Source organism: Phyllostomus discolor, chromosome 4 (assembly GCF_004126475.2).
Source record: "Phyllostomus discolor isolate MPI-MPIP mPhyDis1 chromosome 4, mPhyDis1.pri.v3, whole genome shotgun sequence".
In the NCBI taxonomy this organism is placed as follows: Eukaryota; Metazoa; Chordata; class Mammalia; order Chiroptera; family Phyllostomidae; genus Phyllostomus; species Phyllostomus discolor.
This window is the reverse complement of record NC_040906.2, coordinates 156,661,183-156,682,989: the sequence shown is the minus strand read 5'-3', so window position 1 is coordinate 156,682,989 and position 21,807 is coordinate 156,661,183. Positions and strand designations below refer to the sequence as shown.

Sequence of the window (21,807 nt, the reverse complement as noted above, 5' to 3'; positions counted from 1 at the left end):
AGAAAAAATACCATGTATTTACAAAGAAGAATAAAATAATTCTACAAACCAGTATGAGATGACTCATCATCACTATCCTCATCTTTTCTTCCTTTCTTCTTGATTTTCTTAATTTTGTACTCTCTGGCATTGCCACCACCTCCTCCTCTCACACTTCCACTGCCCTCTGGTAGAAAATGACATTAGTTAGTATGACCTAACTTATTACCATTTTTAGAAAATAATGACACTACATTGTCATATTTAACTTTACAGAAGAAAAAAGCCAAATACTAAATTTTAGCTACTTTTAATGTCAAAGTTTCCTTATTAAAACAGAAGTTGCATAATTTGACAACTAAAATACGCAATCTCTTGAATTTGAACAACTCACTCAGACAGCGTATGTGCTCTAAATGCAGTCTCTTTCCCCTTCTCCAATGACGCATCTTTTCCGTAGCTTTGTCTCACTTTTTCTTGGCCAAACCCATTCATTTACCTCCTCTTCTATCTTCCCCAAAAGAAATGTACCCCCATTTGCCCTTCAGTTACCATAGTCTCATGAATATCCCTTATTACAATGCTTCACAAAATTTCTGTTGTTTTTGTCTTCTTGTAAAAAATTATTCCCCATATTTACAGGCGATATCCTGATTCTTCTTCCACCACTCAACAAAATAATAAACTTTTTGAGGGCAGGAAACATGTCTAATATTCTGATACTTGGGGTTAAAGCAACGCTTGACACATAAGAGGAGCTCAATAAATATTATAGAGCATCTAAAAATGTGGACCATGAATATTAAATTGGATTAGTAGAAAAAAATATATATCAGTCACCTACCGGTTAAGTCAAAACTAAAAAACCCAAAAATATGAAACAAACTAAAACATGGTAAATAGAAGTGAAAAATGTTATTTGAAGTATTTCTCTATTAGATACGTACATTTAAAATATCTATTCTACAAAAAAGAATACTTCTATAATAGGGAGTTAAATATTGAAAATATATTGGTTCATAAAAATTCATTTTTAATATAATTTATATGAACTAAAGATTTTTAAAATTCTAAGTAAAATTACCTTAAATTTTATATCACTTAATTATAGGTTCTAATTTATTTTTCCTTACTTTTATGATAGAAAAATACAATTTTTAAAAGAACAAGTCCAAAGTGAATATGCTTTTTATTACACTTGGTAATAAGTTTCTTATGGGGAAGATGTTCATGTCTGGCATTATTCCATGCATTAGTTATCAACTATGACAATGCAATAGTACTACCACTGAGACAAAGTACCAAATAATCCTGGATCAGAAGAAATAAAATAGACTACTTATACTGACATAAGTGTAACCAATTAAGGTGAATTTATAACTATATCTTCAAATGTTATGATAAAATATCCATGACTGTGAATACTGCTATGATTTACTGAAGTAGTTTACTATATAGTTTTCTTAGAATAGAGAGAAATTTCAAAATATCATTACTGAAAGACTACAGAAAATGGGTTTTTAAGAGGAAAGAAAGTGATCTCAAAGAAACAGGAATAAATTCCCATAGCAAATAAAATTTGTTCCTACTATCAAAATTATAGAAAATACATGTTCCAAATGCAAGTTACTAGTATACCAGTACCACCTAGAATAATTTCCAGTGACTCTAAATTTAAAAAAGTAGTATTTCCTTGGAAAATTCATTTATTTGATAAGTATTTATAGAGCACCTAAAATACATCAATGAAGGTTCTAAATACCAGGGAAACAACAACAACAAAAAAATGAGATGAACAAGCTTCCCATATAATAAAACACATCACAGTGATAAAAGTGATGGAAAAAATGTCAAGACAATATGACAGAGAGTGACTGTGCCTACTATTCTGGGAGACTAGGGAGGCCTCTCTGAGGAAGTGACATTTAAAGTTGATCTCTAAACGACAAAAAGGAACCAGTTCCTTGAAGTTCAGGAGACAGCATACCAGGTAGAGAGAAGAGCTAGTGCAAAGGTCATGAGGTAAACACAGACTTGCCAACTCTGAGGGAAAAAAAAAGGCTACTGACTATGGGACTGGAACACAGAGGGCAAGGGGAGAACAGCAGCAGATGGGCCAAGCGTAAAATTCACTTAGCTCTCACAAATAAATCACAGAATAAGTAACCACCAATATTTCCATTTTTATAATCAAAATTTAATTCATCAGCAAAACATTTGGTTAATATTTGCAGTTAAAGGTGAACTGACCAAATAAAAGGCATTTTAAAGGGCCTAACACAGAGTTCACTGCAACAAGTAAAAAACTCATCTGTGAATCTCCCTTTTTAATAATGTATTTACCTGTTGCTTTCCTTCTTCGTTCATCTTTTTTATCTTTTTTATTTGTATTAATATTTTCTAAAATGGAGACTTGTTTCAGATCTTCTTCAGTTATTAAATGAACTGGATTATTTTTCAGTTCCTAAAATAAAAACAAAGTTTTTTTTTGATAGGCATAAATATGTCACATTACAAAAGCATAAAATAAAAGTTGTCTTATGTACTCACATCCTAATTATTCTTGTTTGGTTTTGTTGCTAAGATGTATCTTGCAGTTGCCACTGAGACTGTTTCTCTTTGCCAAAAATTGGCCTCTTTCTTTGCTAATCTTGGATTTTGTATCCATTTCAGCTAATGAGAAATCCTGTCTGGTCACTGAACAACCAACTGATCACACAGCATCAAATACAATCTTCTTCAGCTGTTATTGGCTAGTTTTGCCACTGCTTAACAGATGACCCTTACTCCCTTTCTTTTAGAGACCTGAGATTACTAGAAAGATGATAAAATCTCCACCAGCACCCAACTCTACCATAATGAGCATATATGAACTACATACACACTTAGCATATAAACCTCCCTCCTCTGGACTCATTTTTGATTTCTGCTTTTAAAAAATTTATGTTAAGAACAACGAACTATTTCCCAGTTCAGAAAATGGTTATCATGGAAAAGGGCTCATATCTGTAGTGATAAAGTCCATTTCCATGTTAAAAATGGTATTTTCCTTTTGGTTTTCCAAAGAAAAATATTCAATTGATTAAATGACCTGTTTTCCTTTTTTAAAAAATTTATTTTATTGTTGTTCAATTATAGTTGCATTTCCTCCCCACCCTTTCCCCCAACCCCTCTCCAAACCCACCTTCCTCCCTTACTTCCACCCTCCCCCTTGGTTTTGTTTTTCTGAATTTGTTTTTGTGTTTGGAGGGAAGAGCACAAGGAAAGAAATTGATGATAATATTAAGTTCTTATTTTAGCCAAAGGTCACAAATAAAAATAATAATAATATAGGCATTTAGTAACTGGTAGCTAACATGTAGCAGACATTTTATGTGCACCCTTCCTTTATTTACAGTTACCCTTTGGAGAGGGGGAATCACTATCCTTTCTCTGACGATGAGGAAACTGGACATCTAGTTGTCCAGGGTCAAATAGAGAGTAAATAAGTTGAGAACAGAACTCAGGTTTACTGATACCAATGCTGTGCATGCACTTTTTACTCCTCTCTGCTACTTAGTAGCTCAAATGTAGAAAATTGTCTTTTTTAGACTTTTAAGAGCTTGAAAGGAATACAAATATAAATTATTTACATGTTTAATAAGCTCTCATGAATTTAACCACAATCTAAGATAAACAGTCTTGTTCTACCTATTTGTGAGTAAGCTTTATAAGTAGATGGGGCTACTAACTAGAAATATGAATCGAATAGTCCTTAAAACAGACTTGGAATGCCCTCTACTTTGACAATAGTTGCTTAGAGGAATTATTGTATTTTGATAGTAACAAACACTTTCTTTCCTCAGTAAATTGCCTGGTGTGTGTACCTTGAACAGGTAAAATTAATGAGGCTCTGATAGACTTAGTTAGTATGTTATGTAGTGATAGATAAATACACTGTGTACTTATGGATTTTAATGTTGGACCAATACCTTAACTTCATATAACTTAAATGTGAAGTGTATAATTTCATTTATATAGTTTCAATTCATAAAATCAGCTCCCTAAGTTCTAACTTATATCTTCTGATGGGAGTAAAGAAGGAGAAAAACAACTCCAGGAGAGGAAATAAAAAGGAATGGTACAGTATAGGAAAATGATGTATAAAACACGGTGTTTATTTCTGAATATACAGCTTACCCCATTTTTTAAAGATACCAGATGAAAATACTGTTAAGATTGCTAGGTGAAAAGAAATCTGGCATACCTTTTCAGCTTTTTGGTGCATCAGTTCACTGAAGAGTTCTGTACAGTCATTTATAAATTTTTCACTGACTACAACTGTGTCATTAAAGACTACAGCTGAAGGCTGTTTGCTGAATGCTCTCATCACTTGTTGAAGCAACATTGCAGCATCTTCAACTGATATAGAACTGGGTAGTAGAGGCTAGAAGTACAGATGAAAAATTGTAAATGCAATATATCACAGATAAACCACTTGTTATATATGTACTCTCCCTAGATGATCTCATTAGGTCCAATGGCCTTCAGAACCATATATATGCTGATAACTCCCAAATTACATTTCTGCTTTCATCATCATTCTGAGTTCTGGTCCCTAATCCTACAGCTTCCCTACCCTTCTGCTTCCTATGACTAATAGGCATCTGAAATTTACCAGGCCCAAACAACAGTGATCTGCAACTCTCTGTCCTACTCTCCCCCATCTCAGTTAACGGTTCCAAATCTGCAAGTCACACTCAGCTCCTCTCATACACTTCCAAACAATCCACCATCAAATCTAGATAACTTTACCTCCAAATATATATTTCTTTTTTAGCTCTTTCCAGTATCTGAAATTATCATTTTCATTAACTATTTACCCCCAATGAAAGCAGCCGTCCCTGACAGCAGGACCCTTATCTGGACACCACACTGCCATCTAGTAAAATGGTGCCTGGCACACAGAAGGCACTTAACTTGTTCAGTGAATAAATACACACTTATATCTGTAATCTCCAGGAACTCATATATCCAAAACAAGCAATGTTCTACTATATAAAGAGTCTGGGCCCAAACTAGTAAATAATGAATTGGCCTTTTGTTTCCTTTTCTTCACCTACACTTATCTTCTTGGCATAATAAAGGCAGGTCAACGCGCAGTGCTGTAAAAAGGCTATCAGTGCTAAAGCAGCTTGTGTTAGCTTATTAGCAGAGATTAATGGATAAGGAATAGACAAGAAACCTGATGTCATCAGCAAAGTTGTAAATGCTTGGATAAGACTGTGAGAAGTCTCATCAGTTTGTGTGGCAGGACTTACACGAGTGCTACAGTGTTTGCTTGTTTGAGATTTATAGAATCCTGGTTGTTGTCTATCCATATAAAGGGTTACCTAACTTCAAAACTAGAAAATCTTTAAGCGTAAAATGATTAATATTATTTTTCTTGAAACAATGACGGCTAGAATTTGGCTCTGAAGCCAAGACCTTTATGTATCCTAATTCTTAAATTGGCATATACTGGTGAAATATCAGTTGCCACTGGTTTAAATAAAAAGGAGAAAAAGAATAAAACATACTGCAATATCAACCCATGTTCCAGAGCTGATGGCTTCCTCTACTGAGGCTTCCACCTGATCCACAAGTCCTTGACCAACACAAGCTGCTTTCAAAAACAAGAGTTGTGCATTCTTGTATCTTTTCTTTATGTAGCTCACAGCATCTGGGATTCCAAGTCTGGACAAAGCATCAAATTCTAGAAATACATCACAAGGTTGGAAGAGAATTGTCAATGTTCACAGTTTTTAGAAATCTTAGAAAAAGTTAAATTCTGCCAAACTCTATTCTTCGTGGGTGCATTATATTCTAGTATCTTTTTTCTTTTTTAAGAATAAAGCATAGATATGTACCACAATGTATTCCCTACTTATATTACCTTCCCAAATTTTTATTACTAAACATGTTTGTAGAAAAATGGGTTCAAGTACTTCCTTAATCCCAGCTGCTTTACTCCCTCTCTAGTTGAGAGGTCAAAGGGAAACATGAGAACTATAGAGAAACAGAAGTAGGAGGGGTAGACGAAGGAGAATGAATGATTTAAACCAAGAAAAAAACACTGGAATTTAGTTTGCTTATTACAATTAAATACAGCAATTGAATTTATTTTTCAAATGTTTCATTAAGACAACTTATGACAAAGTAATTCTTCATTTTAATTTAAACTAGTAAGAGATTTAGCATATAACACAAAAGTAAAAAATGATGACGAATTTACAACTATTAAAGTTACTGAAGATATCTAATGTCTTCTCTCCATCCCTAAGTAATCATGTTTAAGAAAACCAATTATAATGAATTTCTAATCCAAGTTCATGGTTGAAAAAACTAGGAAGTACCTAAGGAAAGTCAAGAAAACATAAGCTACATCCCATATTCTAGCATGCATTTAAAGTATCTGAACACTAATGACTCACAGGTTTATAACTGAGAAAGCAACTGATGCCTACATGGTTTGACTGGGTTATAAAATTAAAGTAAGTGAGATATATATACATATATTTATTTATTTGCTAATTGCTTTAATGACTAAATTCAATCAATCTACATTATTGAAATGACAGAGGCTCAGAAACCAAATTTAGAATAACTTCAATGTTTCTGAATATTGTATAACTAATAAAAACGAACACTATAAAGTTGATAGCCATTAAAATACTCCTAAAATATTGTACCTGAAGAACTGGGCAACTTCATAAAATATAAGTGTAATTACTTTTTATGCATTAAAAATTACTTGAAGTTGTATATCTCTGGAAGGTTAGTAACAAGTAATGCCAGATTTGGGACTTTTTATAACAGTTCAATAACTATGGAATTAAACTCAGTTTCAAAGACCCACAAAAACCTACAGTTTGACTACTTTTACACACAAAGAGAACTGTTATAAATCTTTCTAAGAATGTGGTTAGTATTAGAAAAAGTTTTAGTGTCTTAGGAAAAAAAGTTACCTAGATAGCCATTCTGCCTGAAAAAGGAATCCACCCAAGTACTTTGTGTTTTGGAATAGATGCCAGGCACAAACACCGCCTTATCTTGTCTCCCACCAACCACAGTGCCTCGTAAGCGTCCACTATTAACAAGTTCCTCAAGGACAGCTTAAAACAAAACCAAACAAATAGAAATAAATCAGAGCAGGTAATACATCTCAACAAACCCCAAACTTTACTATTTTACAATTTAGTTATTCTTAACCTTTAAAAATGCAATTTAAAGTTCAAATTGCAAAAATGAAAACATATTTCAGACAAAACTTTTCTGCCATTTATGAGAATACTTAGGTCATAAATTCAGACAATTTTGGTAACTAGCTAAAGATGCTCAACTTGTAAAACCTACTTAATAACACTGAGTTTTTACTTTGAGTAATTTTGGGGAAAAAAAAAAACATGCCATTATTTAATCTCATGTTTTGTTTAAAAGGAGATGATTAAATACTTTGAGAACAGATGTTACCATATTTAGAAAATCAACATACCTAGATCATATTAGAATCAACAATGTGAAATAAAGCCATGAAAATTTTTATGTTATTATACTTCCACTGTTTAAACTGGAGCAATACATTTTAATGTTACCTATAAAAAGAAGCATAGTGTTGTGGTTCAGAGCATGGACTTGGGTGCAGACAGCCTAAGTCCAAATCTCAACTCTGCACCTACTAACTGACAAACCTTGGACAAGTCATTTTATTTATGTTTTCATTTTCTCATCTGTGAAATGGGGATAATAATAATACCTATTTTATGGGGTAGTTGTATTCAAGTAAAATGCTTGGAACTGTAGCTGGCATATCATAAGCACTCGATAAATAAATGTTAACTAAATATCACTACCACCACCATCACCACCACCACCACCAACAGCAATAGACTGAAGCCAGTCTAAGAACTGGATAGTGCTATGATCAACACCATATTTACACTTTTTACTTAAACAATAACATTTAACTAAATATCAAAATCCCCTAAAAAAAAGACAAAGTTGACAGGAGGGAATTATTTCTAAGTGCATTGGCAAGCACATTCAAAAGGTGTTTGGCACAAATAAGGTCTATGAAAATTAGCCTTTAATGGAAATAAAAATCAGTTTACATATGAATTCAGAATTTCAATACTGAGTAAATTAGAATTCATCAGGAAAGTCTACATTTCTTAATAAACTGCAACACATAATTTTAAATGCTAAATTCAAACCAAAGTTATCAAGTTACTGGTAATTACTTGAACTTTATATTATAATGAAGTCCCACCAACCTTCATTTATGTAGATTCCAAAATATGTCACATTTTAATTTTAAATACATCTTAAAGAATTTAAATTTAATTCCATATTCTGAAAAACAGTGAATAAAAATAATTTTTTGTTCCACACTTGAATTTTTCCCATTCTTTATTTTAATTCTTATATTTGCAGAGACATAAGTCAAAAGATCAAGTTGCTGCTTTTGAAAATTATTACATCAAAGCTTTAAAATAACCCTCAAACCCTCAAAAAGCTTCATAAGCAGACATACAAAATAGGTAATGAGCCAAGATTATTTTGGAGATATTGTATTATTCTGTTTAAATGCTAAGAATATATTTTTATTGGTATAAAATCTTTGTAAAACTTTTTTAGACAAACACTGTTTACTTTGTTTTAGAAAATATAGTAAAAATCTGTAAGAAACAAACTAAAAATTATTCTTAGTACTACAATTATAAATTTCTCTTTCTATATGTATACGCCTAACAGAGTATTTATATACAAACACACATACACAGTGTTTTTTTTCTTTATACTCCCTTTGTGGCAGCCAACAATAAATAATTTGGTGGGTATAACAGAAACATATGTAAAAATTAGTATTGAGAAATTTTTCAACCAGAAATATTCTGATTACATAAGTTTAAGATTAAAAGAGGTAAAAACATTAAAATTAGTACATTTTATATTAATAGTCTGTTCAGCCTCTAATTAGGTGATATAAATATAAATAAAACTCACAGTAAAGAAGCTGCTCCTGAAATCCATATTTTGATATCAAAGAATTCAAAGCTGTAGGCCTTTTATGGAAAAAAAACCACCAAAATTCTTACTTGTTATAGTTATACATATTTATGAATTAAAAATAACTAGAATTAGTTTATAAAAATATCAATTAACATACAATAAATAAATGAAGGCAAAAACTGCATCACATTGTACATCCTTAATGAGAATTATGCTACTAAAATAGCTGATCAATAGATCTTTCTCCCTAATCTGGGATCAATTTACTTTCCACTCAAGTCTTTATCTCAGATTTAGTGATACCTAACTCTGCCTTGCCCTTTATTGCATGTTTGTTTTTCTTTATTCTTTCTGTCTGGGATGCTCTCTCCCTACCGGGAAATAGTCAAGTCAATGTTATATGATTCTATTTCTGAAGAAAAATGAGCCCACAGATATACTGGAAGAAGTCTTAAATGATACAATCTCAGATGCGGTGGATGACTGAGAGGGATCAACTTAAAATGCTCTTTTCTTGCTAATTGCTATTTTCTGTAACGACTATGCAATTTTTTAAAAAAGCTTTAATGAGATATAATCTATATATCAAAAATCCAAATGTTAATATACTTCCACAAATCAATGATCTTAATAAATTCACAGTTGAGCAATCATTACTGCAATCCTGTTTTAGCACATTTCCATTATCCCAAAATTTCTAAATTAATGTTTTCATTTAATTCCTGCTGGGACCCCTAGACCTAGAGCAGGGGGGCCCAACCTCTGGGCTGCAGACTGATACTGGTCTGGGCCTGTTAGGAACCAGGCCACACAGCATAAGGTGAACTTGAACATAATGCGCTTGAGTCATCCAGAAACTATCCCCGCATTCCCCATCTATGGAAAAATTGCCTTCCATGAAACAGGTGCCTGATGCCAAAAAGGTTGTGGACTGCTGACCTAGAAAACCACTGTCTTTCTGCCTCTATAAATTTGTATTTCTAAAAATTTCATGTAAATGAAATCAACATGTGATCTTTTATGTCTTGCTTCTTTCACTTTGCATGTTTTTACGACTCATGATTGAGTATGAACCAGTATTTTCCCCTTTTTAATCACTGAACGGCAAGCATTCCATTGTACGGACATACCATATTTTGCTTATCCACAGATCAGTTGATAAACATTTGACTGTTTCTAGTTTGAGGCTATCATAAATAATGCTTCTACAAAAATTTGTGTTCATGTTCTTGTGTGGATGCACATTTTCATTTATTTTAGGGAGATCATGTGAGTGCTTTTATTTTATAATAGTTATAATTTTCTAAGTAAGGAAACTATAAAAAATAGTTCTAGACTTCTTCTGACCTTAATTTTTCCCTATTCATTTTAAGCCAATTATGCCTGTTTTCTGGTATAAGTATAGTTTATTTTTATTTTTATGTATATAAATAGGAGACTTTTAAGTTAATCCAACTATTCCATCCTCTGTTGTTGATTATTTAAGATGATATAAATTTCTCTATGACAAACTTCGGAGAGCAGTAACAGCTGTCTGGGTATAAATTGGTATGTATTCAAAATGCCTGTGTTTGGGAATTTTTGACTAAATTATTATATTTTAGTCAAATATAGCCAAATTCTTGTATGAATCAATTTGTTTTGCATTGAATTTTTACCCAAATTTTTCAGCTAAATTATCTAGAGCTCCCAAGTCAATTAGGTCCAATTAGGTACACTGCTCTCTCTTCTGTCCATCTTCTAATGATTACAGCCTTCTTGTTTGTGTGTGTGTGTGTGTGTGTGTGTGTGTGTACATTCTGTCCCCTTCTATCTCTACACATTCCTAAAAAACTGTAGGGGACTCCTTGAAGAACTTTATCTTAGAATTTCTGGGTGTATAATTTAATGTGGGTGTTCAATAAATGCTTAATTGAACTGTACAAAATCTCTTTTTTTATACAATGAAATTTAGCTGCTTGAGGACTGCATGACTGAGCTGGAAGACAAGGTAGAAATACCCAGGCAGAGTAACAAAACAAAGAAAGACTCAAAAAGTACGAGGATAGTTTAAGCACAGAGGTGTCCAACCAGTAGCTCATGGGCCACATGCAGCCCAGGATGGCTGTGAATGTGACCCAACACAAAATCATAAATTTATTTAAAACATATTATGAGATTTCTTTTTTTTTGTGATTATGTATTGTGATGTATTTACTGTATGTCCCAAGGCAACTCTTCTTCCAATGTGGTGCAGAGATGCCAAAAGGCTGCACACCCCTTGTAAGGGAACTTAAGGATAACATGATATATAACAACATTCACATCATAGAAATATCACAAAGAGAAGGAAAGGAGCAAGGGATAGAAAACCTGTTTGAAAAAATAATGACAGAAAACTTCCTTAACTTGGTGAGATGAAAAGTTACACACTTCAGGAAGCACAGATGGTCCCAATCAAGAAGAACCCAAAGAAGCCCACTCCAAGACACATCGTAATCAAAATGCTGAGAGAGAAAAGACGGGGAAGGGACTAGTCAAGGTACATATATAAAGGACTCATGGGCATGAACAATGGGGTGGGGATTGACTGTGGGAATGGGGGGGCAGGTAGGGTAGAACAACAGGGAAAAAAGCAGGATGACTGTAATTGAACAATACAAAGTTAATTAATTAAAAAAGAAATGTAGCTGCTCAATTTTTAATTTAATTTGAAAAACAGTGTAGTTTAGTTTACCTATATATCTTACTCTTCTCACTAATTACTTTCTGCTCTCCTTTCTGGCTACTGAGAACAACAATAAATATAAATCCTTTTTTAATCAAAGATGCAGGCATTTTCTTTGAAGGTAGACCAAAAATGTGGGGTGGTTCTTTATATTTAAGAGGCAAATACGAAAGTACAGTGCATTAAATGGAGCTATTTTAAAGCCACACAGCCTAGCAACCTCTTTCAAGGCTTAGAATTTGTTTTACCCTCATGGTTTGATAATACCTCTCCCTAGAGAAACTCAAGGGTGCTCTGAAGCATAAAAGTACAGGGTGGGCAAAAGTAGGTTTACAATGGTTCATATGGAAAAAGACATGTAGGTTATCAGTATTATAATCGCTTTATTGACTGTTTCACACGTTCACAACTGTTAACCTACTTTTAGCACCCCTGCACTATTTGCTGCATCTGATAACTACACTCACCACAATAGTCAAAAAATTGTCAATAGGAAAAATAATTTTTATTTTTTGACTAAAAACAGATGCATAGAGTACAAAAAATTACAAAAGTTAGTCTACATCCATTCCTAGCACTTAGCCACTCAGCTCCTCTCCCAGAAACAACTACAATGACCAGTTTCTTGAGTTAGGATGGTGATCTGCTGCAAATTACAAGAGACTGTGGAGTAAGGAAGGTCTTCCCACAGGGTAGAGAGCTGTAGCAGCAATGGGAGACCAGTCACATAAAAAGGAATGAACCAAAGTAAATATATTAAAGAAAGTGAAAGCTAAGCTCCTCACAGCCAGAGAAGGGAGTTACAGATATGAAAAAGGAGAAAACTACAACAAAACTTCAGTGTTGCAAGGGAATCAGAGATCTGAGTGTGAACTCATGGTTTTTAATAAATGCAGATAAGGATACAGAAATACACATATATAGAGAGAGTAGGGTATATACATGTGTGTATGTGTCTTCCTTAGTTTTATCTGCTGAGAGGGCTTGGAAGCAGTGATAATCAAATAATGATAAGCAGTCCAATATCCAGATCTTGGTTTCTAAATACTATATACTACCAAAAGGAACTAAGACTCCCTGAGAAAATGGCTGAATTCAGGGCTGGGACAGGGAAAGATTATACTGAGCCTGAAACTTCTTGTGTGAGAAAGAAAAGAAGTACTTCAAGAATGATGGGGAAATGTCAGAAGTACACAGAAACCAGCCTGAAGGGCCTTCCAGTAGCTTAACTGGAGCCAATCTGAAATACTAAATACTAATGATAATAACCAGCTATAATCCAATGAATAAAATTGGATCCATTCAGTCCATAGTGATTTAAATAAATGAATAAACTGAAAGTTTGTTGGAACACAGGATAATTTACACAATCTAAAACTGCCCTTCGCACACTTGATTAAAAAGAAAAATCAAGTATCATTAGGAGAAGCCTAGCAGATATCTCCTAGAAGTTATCATGCACATCATCACTAACTGGAAAAAAAACTAAAGTGTATGCCACCTGATAGCACTGAATAAACAAGAACACAGAATTACTTCTGTATTATTCCTGCCAAATATGCACAACCTGAATATCAGCATGAAAAAACAGTAGACAAGCAAAATTGAACATTCCACAAAATGACTAGCACATGATCTTCCAAAGTGTCAAGGTCACGAAAGTCAAGGAAAGACAAAGTAAGTGTTGCAGGTTGAAGGTGAATAAGGAGACATTTTGATTAAATGAAATATGTGATCCTTTTTATAAAGGACATTACTGGAATAATTAGTAAAACATGAATGGGATCCAAGGACTGGATGGTAGTAATACATCAATGTCAATTTTGTGGATTTGATGTTTGTATTACAGTTACATAGCACAACACCCTTGTTTGTAGGACACACAGACTGAAGTGTCTGTGGGGATGGGACATCATAACAGCAACCTCCTTTCAAATGGCGCAGAAAGATAAAGATCCTGCAACTTTTTTGTGAGGTATTAATAAAAAAAGATGAAAATTGTTGCATTAGATTGCAAGCTCACCCTTCTAACCTGCTAGTCTTTTATATCACAGTGCTTTGCACATATTAGGTATTTAGTAAATGTTTTTTATTTGCTGAATGACAAAAAGAAATGACTGTGGCTGCTGTGTAAAAAATGTCTGGAATGTATTAAACAGAAGAAAGGATAGTTAAACATAGTTACAATCCCACTAAAACAGTCCAGGGGAAAAAAAAAGAAACTAAAGTGGTGGGAACAAGGATGTCAAATAAAGATTACATATTTAGAATATAGAATTCAAAAGACTTTGTGTTCTGGAAAGGGAGGTAAGAGAGAGAATGTTATAGAGGATGACTCCTAGGTTTCTGGCAAAACCAACCAAATGGTAACATATGCTGGTAATGGAAACACAAGTGAAAGAATTGATTCGGTGGGAGGGGGAGTGGGACAGCTCAGGAATAGTGAGTTATTTTAAATGTGTTGAATTTGAGGCACTTGTAAAACATTTCAATAGAGATTCTGTGTAGGTAGTATCAGTCTGGAATTTGAAAGATGGTGAAATCACGTAGGAGACAGTACAGGACTGAAAAGATGGCCTAAAACAAAACTTTAAAGGCTAGGGAAAAGAGGAAGAACTAGAAAAGATGACTTAGAAGGTACAGCCAAAAATGGTAAAAAGGAACTAGTAAAATGGGGTGTTTAAAAGGGGGTGGGGATGAGAACATTTCAAGAAGGAAGACATAACTGGAGTTAAACACTGCTGCAAAGTCAAGTAAAACAAGGACAGAGTGATATTGACAGCACTGCTCTTTAGGTGACAGAAGCAAGACGGGTGAGTTGAGAGTGACAGAAGGTAAGAGAACTGAGACAGCAAATGTAGACATCAACTCTTGAGAAGGTCCACTTTAGGAAACAAGACGGTAAATGTAGAGAAATATGGGGTTGAGAGTTTTTTTTGTTTTCAAATGGAGCAATCTGAACACATTTAAATGCTGGTGGGACTGAGATAAAGTTAATGACACAGGAGAGAGAAGATAATTGAGAATGTAGGTTTTCTTAAGTCTAAACTTAGTCTAAACTTAAGTCTAAACTAAGTCTAAAACTCTAAAATAAGAGTTTTTGAAATGTTGAAGTGATTTTCAAGGTAACATTGTTACTCACTAGAACTGCAGAATGTTGTTTAGTAATAAGAGTTTTAAAATCATCTAGCCCCATCTAAGGCCCAAAGAAGTTCGCTGAATGACTTATCTGCTCAAGGTCATATTGTAATTGTTTGTAGAGCTGTGACTCAAAGACTTCTGGCTTTAACCTGCCTTTTCCATGACCCCAGAGTGATTTAACATGCCGATCTGGGCATTCTGCAGAAGTGCATCTGGGGCCATGTGAGTGGTGAGGATTGGAAGAAAAGGATGTGGGTTAGAGAGAGGTCAGCACCTACATTCTAGGGCTCTGGAAACCCCAATCCCATTTCACAGACATTCCCCTTTTTAATAAACTAGGGTCCTGAATGAGATTTAGCTTAAAATAAAAGTTGCTACGAAAAAATAATACAAACCATGATCAAAGAAATGTACAGACTTTAAAACATGCTTACCGGGTAATAGCACTGAACAGTCCTCGGATACGTGCTTTATGTCGAGCTACAAAAGCTTCAGTAAATATTACTCCTCTGTTATCAAGATCAATGTGTCCATTTATAATTCTGCCTAGTCGCTGAGTTAGTGCCTGGGAGTAAACATTCAAAATTTTATAAATTTGAAAGAAAAAATTACATATGTATTTGTATAGTTGTACTAAAGTCATGCTGCATGCTGATGTTGTATTAATCATATAATCGAGAAACTCCAACAAGCATAAATAAGATATATAAGCCAAAATCAACATTTATGATCTAGGAAATATCATAGTCTCACAGCAGAGCCAAGCACTGAATGAGTCAAATAGCTGATACAGTAAAGGGCTTAGCTACCCGCTAATAGGGCTATTTCTAATGTGAAATAAAAATGATCGGTTAACCACTTTTCCTGATATAGGCAATCTGAAACATACAGACAGTTAAGACATACACATGAGTCTCAGAGAAGACCCTCTCTGCAGCTTCTAATACTAACAGAGAGAAATAAATATTCCAAGATTTTGCAACCTAGGGAACCTGAAAAATTATCTTCTTTGATGAAAATATTAACAAGTTATCTGTGCCCAGAAATCTACACTGGCAGAAAACCTGATTTCTTAGTAACCTCAGGAGTGTATTTCTGCATAGGTATAGTATAACTGGAGTCAGGGACGTCTGAATTAAGTCTGGACATATTTCACATCCCAAGATAAGTTAAATCTAAATCTACTCAAGTCAGCCTAGTTGATACTTTTATGGTATAGAAAAATGCTTTTCAAACAATTTTTAATAAGTTTCTATAATATTGCTTGTGCTATTCAGAAAAATTAGAACTAAAAGCATTAAGAAACCATATTCATTTTTAAAATGTATCAGCAGCACAGTTTTATTTAAAAAATCATCTAGATCAATTCTGATATTTTTAAGAAGAGTTTAAAAAATTTTTTTTGATATTCTGTAATTAACATGTATTTTTTTTCATTCAAAATAGACTCAGATCCCTGAAATACTATGTAAAATACATCTATACCCTAAATGGTATTTTATTTTATTTTTTAAGATTTCATGTATTTATTTCAGACAGAGGGGAAAAGAGAGAGAAAGAGAGAGAAAAACATTGATATGGGAGACATACACTGGGGACCTGGCTTGCAACCCAGGCCTGTGCCCTGACTTGGGAATCCCAACAGGTGACCTTTCAGTTTGCAGCCAACATTCAATCCAACTGAGCCACAAAAGCCAGGGCATCATAAATGGTATTTTAGATACAATGAGGGGAAATCACTCTCTTGAAATGGGTAAATCTGTTGGTGGTATAAATTAATTCCATGTAACTATGGTTAGGTACATTTTTATAAATTTTTCTTAAAGTGATATATACCTATATAAAGAAATTTGACTTTCCCCTTATTTATTCCAGTAAGTACAAAACAGAACCATTGTTTATTGAGTGCCTCCATTGTGCCAGACATTTCACTAGGTATACTACGCATATAACCCCACTGCAGTCTATGAGAAAAGGCAATTATTCCCATTTTACAGTATGTAAGTTGAATCACAAAACAGATGAAATAATTTTTCTAACATTGAACAATTAAGCAGTGGCACAGACAATTCAAATAAAGGTCTAAAAGCCTGTGCACTTTCCACTATATTAAATGGACTTTGATAATTCTAAAATGTCAAACTATCTTTAGAAAGAATAAAGAAAACGAACAAACATGGAAATAGCCTCTATTTTCAGGTAACACAGCTATTACAGTGTAAATTGAGTATTGACACAAGTCAAATTAAATCAAGTACTGACCTAAAAATAAAAGATTACTAGAGATTCCTTGATTCTCCTTCCGATCACATTGACAGTTTGGAGGAGGAGAAAAGTTGACATCAAAAGATGGTGTTACTGACGTTTTGGGCAACGAAAATACTTTGTTGTGGGGATGTCCTGTACATTACAGGATAGTTAAAAGCATCCCTGAACTTTTCCCAACAAATGCTAGCATTACCCCCTCTAAATTATAATCTTCATCAGTTATTTCTTAAAATACAACTGGGCAATCAGAACTATAGATATGTTGATTAAAGTTTCTGTACAGCTGATATCAGAATCATTAAATAAACCTATGCACTTATGACATTCTTGCTATTGCATCAAAGCAGGGCTACAACTTGGCCTATTAATTATTTTTTCAGTATCTCTGGGCCCAGGAAGATTAAAATCATTTCTAAACAGCCTCATCAGAGCCACCAATGTATAAGAAGTATACCCAAGATAAGTTGCTACAACAATAGTCAAACCCCTTGCAAAACGTCATTTAATGGCAAGAAAGCCTAGTTCCTTCCACCCCATTAAGTCTTTTGTGTATTTTTTTCTGAAAAGACACATTTTACTGTTAGGAAAAAATATACCTGTGTCAGAAAGTTTCCAGGCAGATCATAGGTTTTACACAGTTCTGATATAGTTACTTGGCCACTTTCTTGCAATTTATCATTTACCTCTTCTGCTAACCGATCCAAATAGTTTCTGATAGTAAAAACAAACAAACAAAAACGACCAATTAACTATGTTTAGTTTATGTTGCACTGCACTAAGGTATGACCCAAAATTAATGAATAGGCTATATTTAAGTAAATGCTATTCATTACTCATATTCTGAAAATCTTTTTTTTTTTAAATCAATGTAGCTAAATGTAAAGTTAATCAAATGATGAATGTTAGAACTTCTTTATGGACAATGGACATTCTGCAGTCATTTTCATTAATATTGTTGAACAAATTTACTTTCACACAGTTATGATCACATAAGAAAGATTATAAAAATTATGTTTTGTGTTACTTTAAGATAATAGGAAAAAAATCTAAGTTTATATTATTTCCAACTACTCCACACTACTAAGCACTTACTTTTTAAGTGCAATGATCCTTATACTGAAAATCAACATTATAAGAGTTCTAGACAAAATACCAAATTGGCCACAATTGTTCAAAATTTAAATATAAACACTATTAAAAAAACTACATAAGAAAGTGCTCTTAAATATTTTACTTACTCATCTATCAGCTGTCCTAACACTAGCTGAACATGTTTCTCTGATTTAATAATGTCACCAATTCTATTTTCAATATGAGTCAGATCCACATTAATTACCTGGAAAATAAATACAAATTGTGTAGTGACAAGTTCATATTGTTTCATATGTTCAAAATTATATATTCAGTACCTTTTTAAAAACTTACCCTCAGTTGGATTTCAAATTTATTTGAAATACTATAAAAAGTATTAGTCAAATAAAAAAGTAGAGGTTTATTGCTTATTTATTGTCACTTCTGACCAATTATACTTTCTAGGAAAGTTACATTTTCATATAATAGGCACCATTTTACAAAAGATTCACCAGTTTTTTGTATACAGTGTATCTTGGTGATGACATATGCACATATCGTTTCTAAAAATATCTTCCATTTTTTAATTTTTTCTATTATTTACACGTACTAAAAACAAGTGAACATAAAGTTAGTGATTTTTCTCCCCAAATCATGTAAATCATGTAATTACATAAAATGACAAAATTTGAGTTTATTTAGTAAAGAATAAAGAATAAGCAATTCAACTAAGGAAGAACTTACTAAATTGATTCACCCTATCAGGACTTATTGAATTGATTTATTAGTGCATTAGCGAGAAATATAATTATTTCTTCACAAACATCACACAAAATCTCATACTTGTATTAGTGAATACTTGCAACATTGAAAAAATTCATAGCATCAAAAATTGACAAATCATAGGAAAAACATTATTAATTAAAAATTTACCTGTTGCAGATCAACAATGTTTACTCGACCTTTAAAGAAAAGATATTCATTTATTTTAAATTATGCATAAGTACACACTAGCCAAAAAACTGTAAATTCTAACAGATCTGCATTTTAGACAGTAGAAGTCCTCCTTCTACAAAGGACATACAGCCACAATAACAATCTTCAAATACAAACCACTAGTTGTTTAAGTCTTCATGGCTGAAGGCCTAGGCAATTCTTTATCTTCAAAGTATCATTTGTCATATTAGGCCAATTATGAGCATCAAATTATATAGAAGTTGATCAGACCTATGGAGGATATTTATCTCTCTTCACAATTTGCTGTGACCAAAGAGTTACTGACAACTAAATTCGGATGAATTATGTTTTCAATTATTTAAAATTGGTAGACTTCTACCTAGTACACCGCTAAGAAAATGTTAAGTATTCTAAATTACCGCTAATGTTTTATTAGCACTATGCAGAGAAAAAAAGAAAGCAAACACCAAGGGTTTATCTGATAACAGTTAATGAAGAGTTGATTTCATAGTTGTTTCTATTTTAATCAGTGTTCAAATGAGCTCTGTAGTTTGTTCAAATTTTTAAAAGACAAAGGAAAACATAAACTGTGTGTGTGTGTGTGCTTGTAATAGCATTTCATACAGTGTAACAGGTGTAGCATGGTATTGAATTGTTTCCTAATTTGCAACTACTTTAAGTTTTAAAAAGGGGCATGATAGCACAACTTTGATTTTCAGCAACCTATAATCATATAAAATCTGTCCCCCCTTCACAAATAGCACTCTAATAGCCAGCTAAGTACCTTCCTGAGTTACACAATAAATTCATGAACTGTGATGAGGAACAACTAATTAATTCACAGGCATACAACTAAAAATAATGCTATTTGTAAACTGACAGTATCTGACTTCATTTAAATTATATGATCATGTTTACCTGAACCAGTTAAAAATATTAAGGCTGTTACCATATTGATACTTGAGACGGGTGTCTTAAAATCTCTGAGTAACTTATCATTCATGGTTTTAAGGTTTTTTTTCCCTTCCAAAGAATCAGACACAAACAAACAAACAAACAATTACTTACCACCTCGAATATGTAGCTCATCTCTCATTTCTTTACTAATTTGGGCTGGAGTAACATATTCCTTCCCATCAAGTGTATGAACTACTTCTAGCTGTTTCTGAGCAATCAATTTATTCACAATCTCAATGCAGTTCCGCTCTGACAACCTGAGGGAATCAGAAGCTTTAAAAATTCACTTGATACATTTGGAGCATAATAAAATTAACAGACTGTATGAAGAGGGGCTTAAAAAAGTTTTAGTAGAGTCACTATGTTCCATATTACAAAATCTCTATCTTTTATAACTATAACAATACTACCTCAACGAGTTAAAAAAAAAAACACTTGGATCATGTACTTAATTGGGTATAAAACATTTTATTACGGATTTCAAATTTGCTCTCTCCTAGGTCTGCTTCTAATGTTCAAATCTTATCAGAAAAGTGAAGACACATAATTTAGGTAGAAAAAAAACTCTGGCCTACTGTCATACAATTGGTCTGTAGGCAGATCTGGCCTAGGAAAACCAGAACCGCAACCGTTCGTTTACCCAAGCACTGAAGCACCTTATATGCCTTAGTTTGCTTTGTGCTCCAAAATACAGCATTGTGGCATTAGGGTCTTCAGCCTCAGAACAAAAACATCGACGGCAAGAAATGGACCACGGTTCAACGACGATTCTATTAGCGTATGTGTTGCTATAAAGCAGAGTTCGGGTGCTGGGGGCATATCCCCCTAAATTAGTGGCCTCGTAGGAAATGTCAGTGTCTAAGAGTCTAAAACTTACAGATGGGACCATGGGTCTGGCCTAGCACATCGGGTGAACAAAAGGCTAAATGTTCAGAATCAACACAGTATTTACAAAGTACTGCATCGGGGGGATACCCTCTAGCGCTCATTTTAGGTCAGGAAGTGTACAAAACACAATGATGCCACAGTGATTTGATGACGGGTAAGCAGGAATTAAAGGGACACTGAAAGCTCTTAAAGCACCAGCCTAGGCCCTCACGGGGGCGGAGAGCGCAAGCGCCAGACTGGGGTTTGGATGAGAGATTTCGGAGCATTGTCGGTTTCGGGATTTCTAAGCAAGGACTATGCTTGGAACCCCAATGTCGGCTTCGGGAGAAGGGGTGAGGCGGGGGCGGTGACGGGCTGGGAAAGTCCGGAGTCAAAAGCCAGGGACCAGCGGCCTCAAATCTTGGGAGTGGCCACCCAGGGGATATTTTGGACGCCACAGTGGAGAGGGAGGGTCGGGCACCTCAGAGTGGCCTCGGTGAACTGCGCCCGCTGGAAGTCAGCTGCCAACCGCCTGATCTCTTCCCAGGCATCCGCCATCACGGCCCTACAGGTCTGGCCGCGGCGAACAGCAGACACGTCAACCCTAAGGCTGCTGGAGCCGAGCGGGAACGGGCCGCGCGGAGGGACAAGACACTCCTCAGCCAGCGCAATTACGGAACGCGCGCGCTCTGCCTGGGCGGGACTGCTCCGTTGAGCCGCAGCCCCGCCCATCCCGCGCAGGAGGAGTGTCCTTCGGGGTATCCGCCTGGCACCCTTTGCAGGAAGTCAGGCCTCGACGTCTCTGCACGACCGCGGGTAGGATGCGGGAA

The 21,807-nt window shown here is 34.3% G+C and overlaps 1 protein-coding gene across 3 annotated transcripts in view; it reads right to left on the bottom strand.

Annotated features, from left to right (window-relative positions):
• The window catches only part of UFL1 (UFM1 specific ligase 1), a 34,962-nt gene extending 13,348 nt beyond the window's left edge, over positions 1-21,614 (bottom strand). For all 3 annotated transcript variants that reach the window (XR_004902833.1, XM_028509111.2, XM_028509110.2), the window contains exons 1-12: positions 21,459-21,614; positions 20,222-20,367; positions 19,130-19,158; positions 18,364-18,461; positions 17,722-17,836; positions 15,292-15,422; positions 9,004-9,062; positions 6,966-7,112; positions 5,538-5,713; positions 4,226-4,405; positions 2,323-2,443; positions 50-166 (exon numbers count right to left, since the gene is read on the bottom strand). Coding sequence is in view for 2 of the 3 variants with exons in the window: in XM_028509111.2 (XP_028364912.1) it covers positions 50-166; positions 2,323-2,443; positions 4,226-4,405; positions 5,538-5,713; positions 6,966-7,112; positions 9,004-9,062; positions 15,292-15,422; positions 17,722-17,836; positions 18,364-18,461; positions 19,130-19,158; positions 20,222-20,367; positions 21,459-21,535 (1,396 nt within the window). In the remaining variant the exon portion in view is untranslated. The remainder of the gene's footprint in view (positions 1-49; positions 167-2,322; positions 2,444-4,225; positions 4,406-5,537; positions 5,714-6,965; positions 7,113-9,003; positions 9,063-15,291; positions 15,423-17,721; positions 17,837-18,363; positions 18,462-19,129; positions 19,159-20,221; positions 20,368-21,458) is intronic.
• Positions 21,615-21,807: the final 193 nt, after the last annotated feature.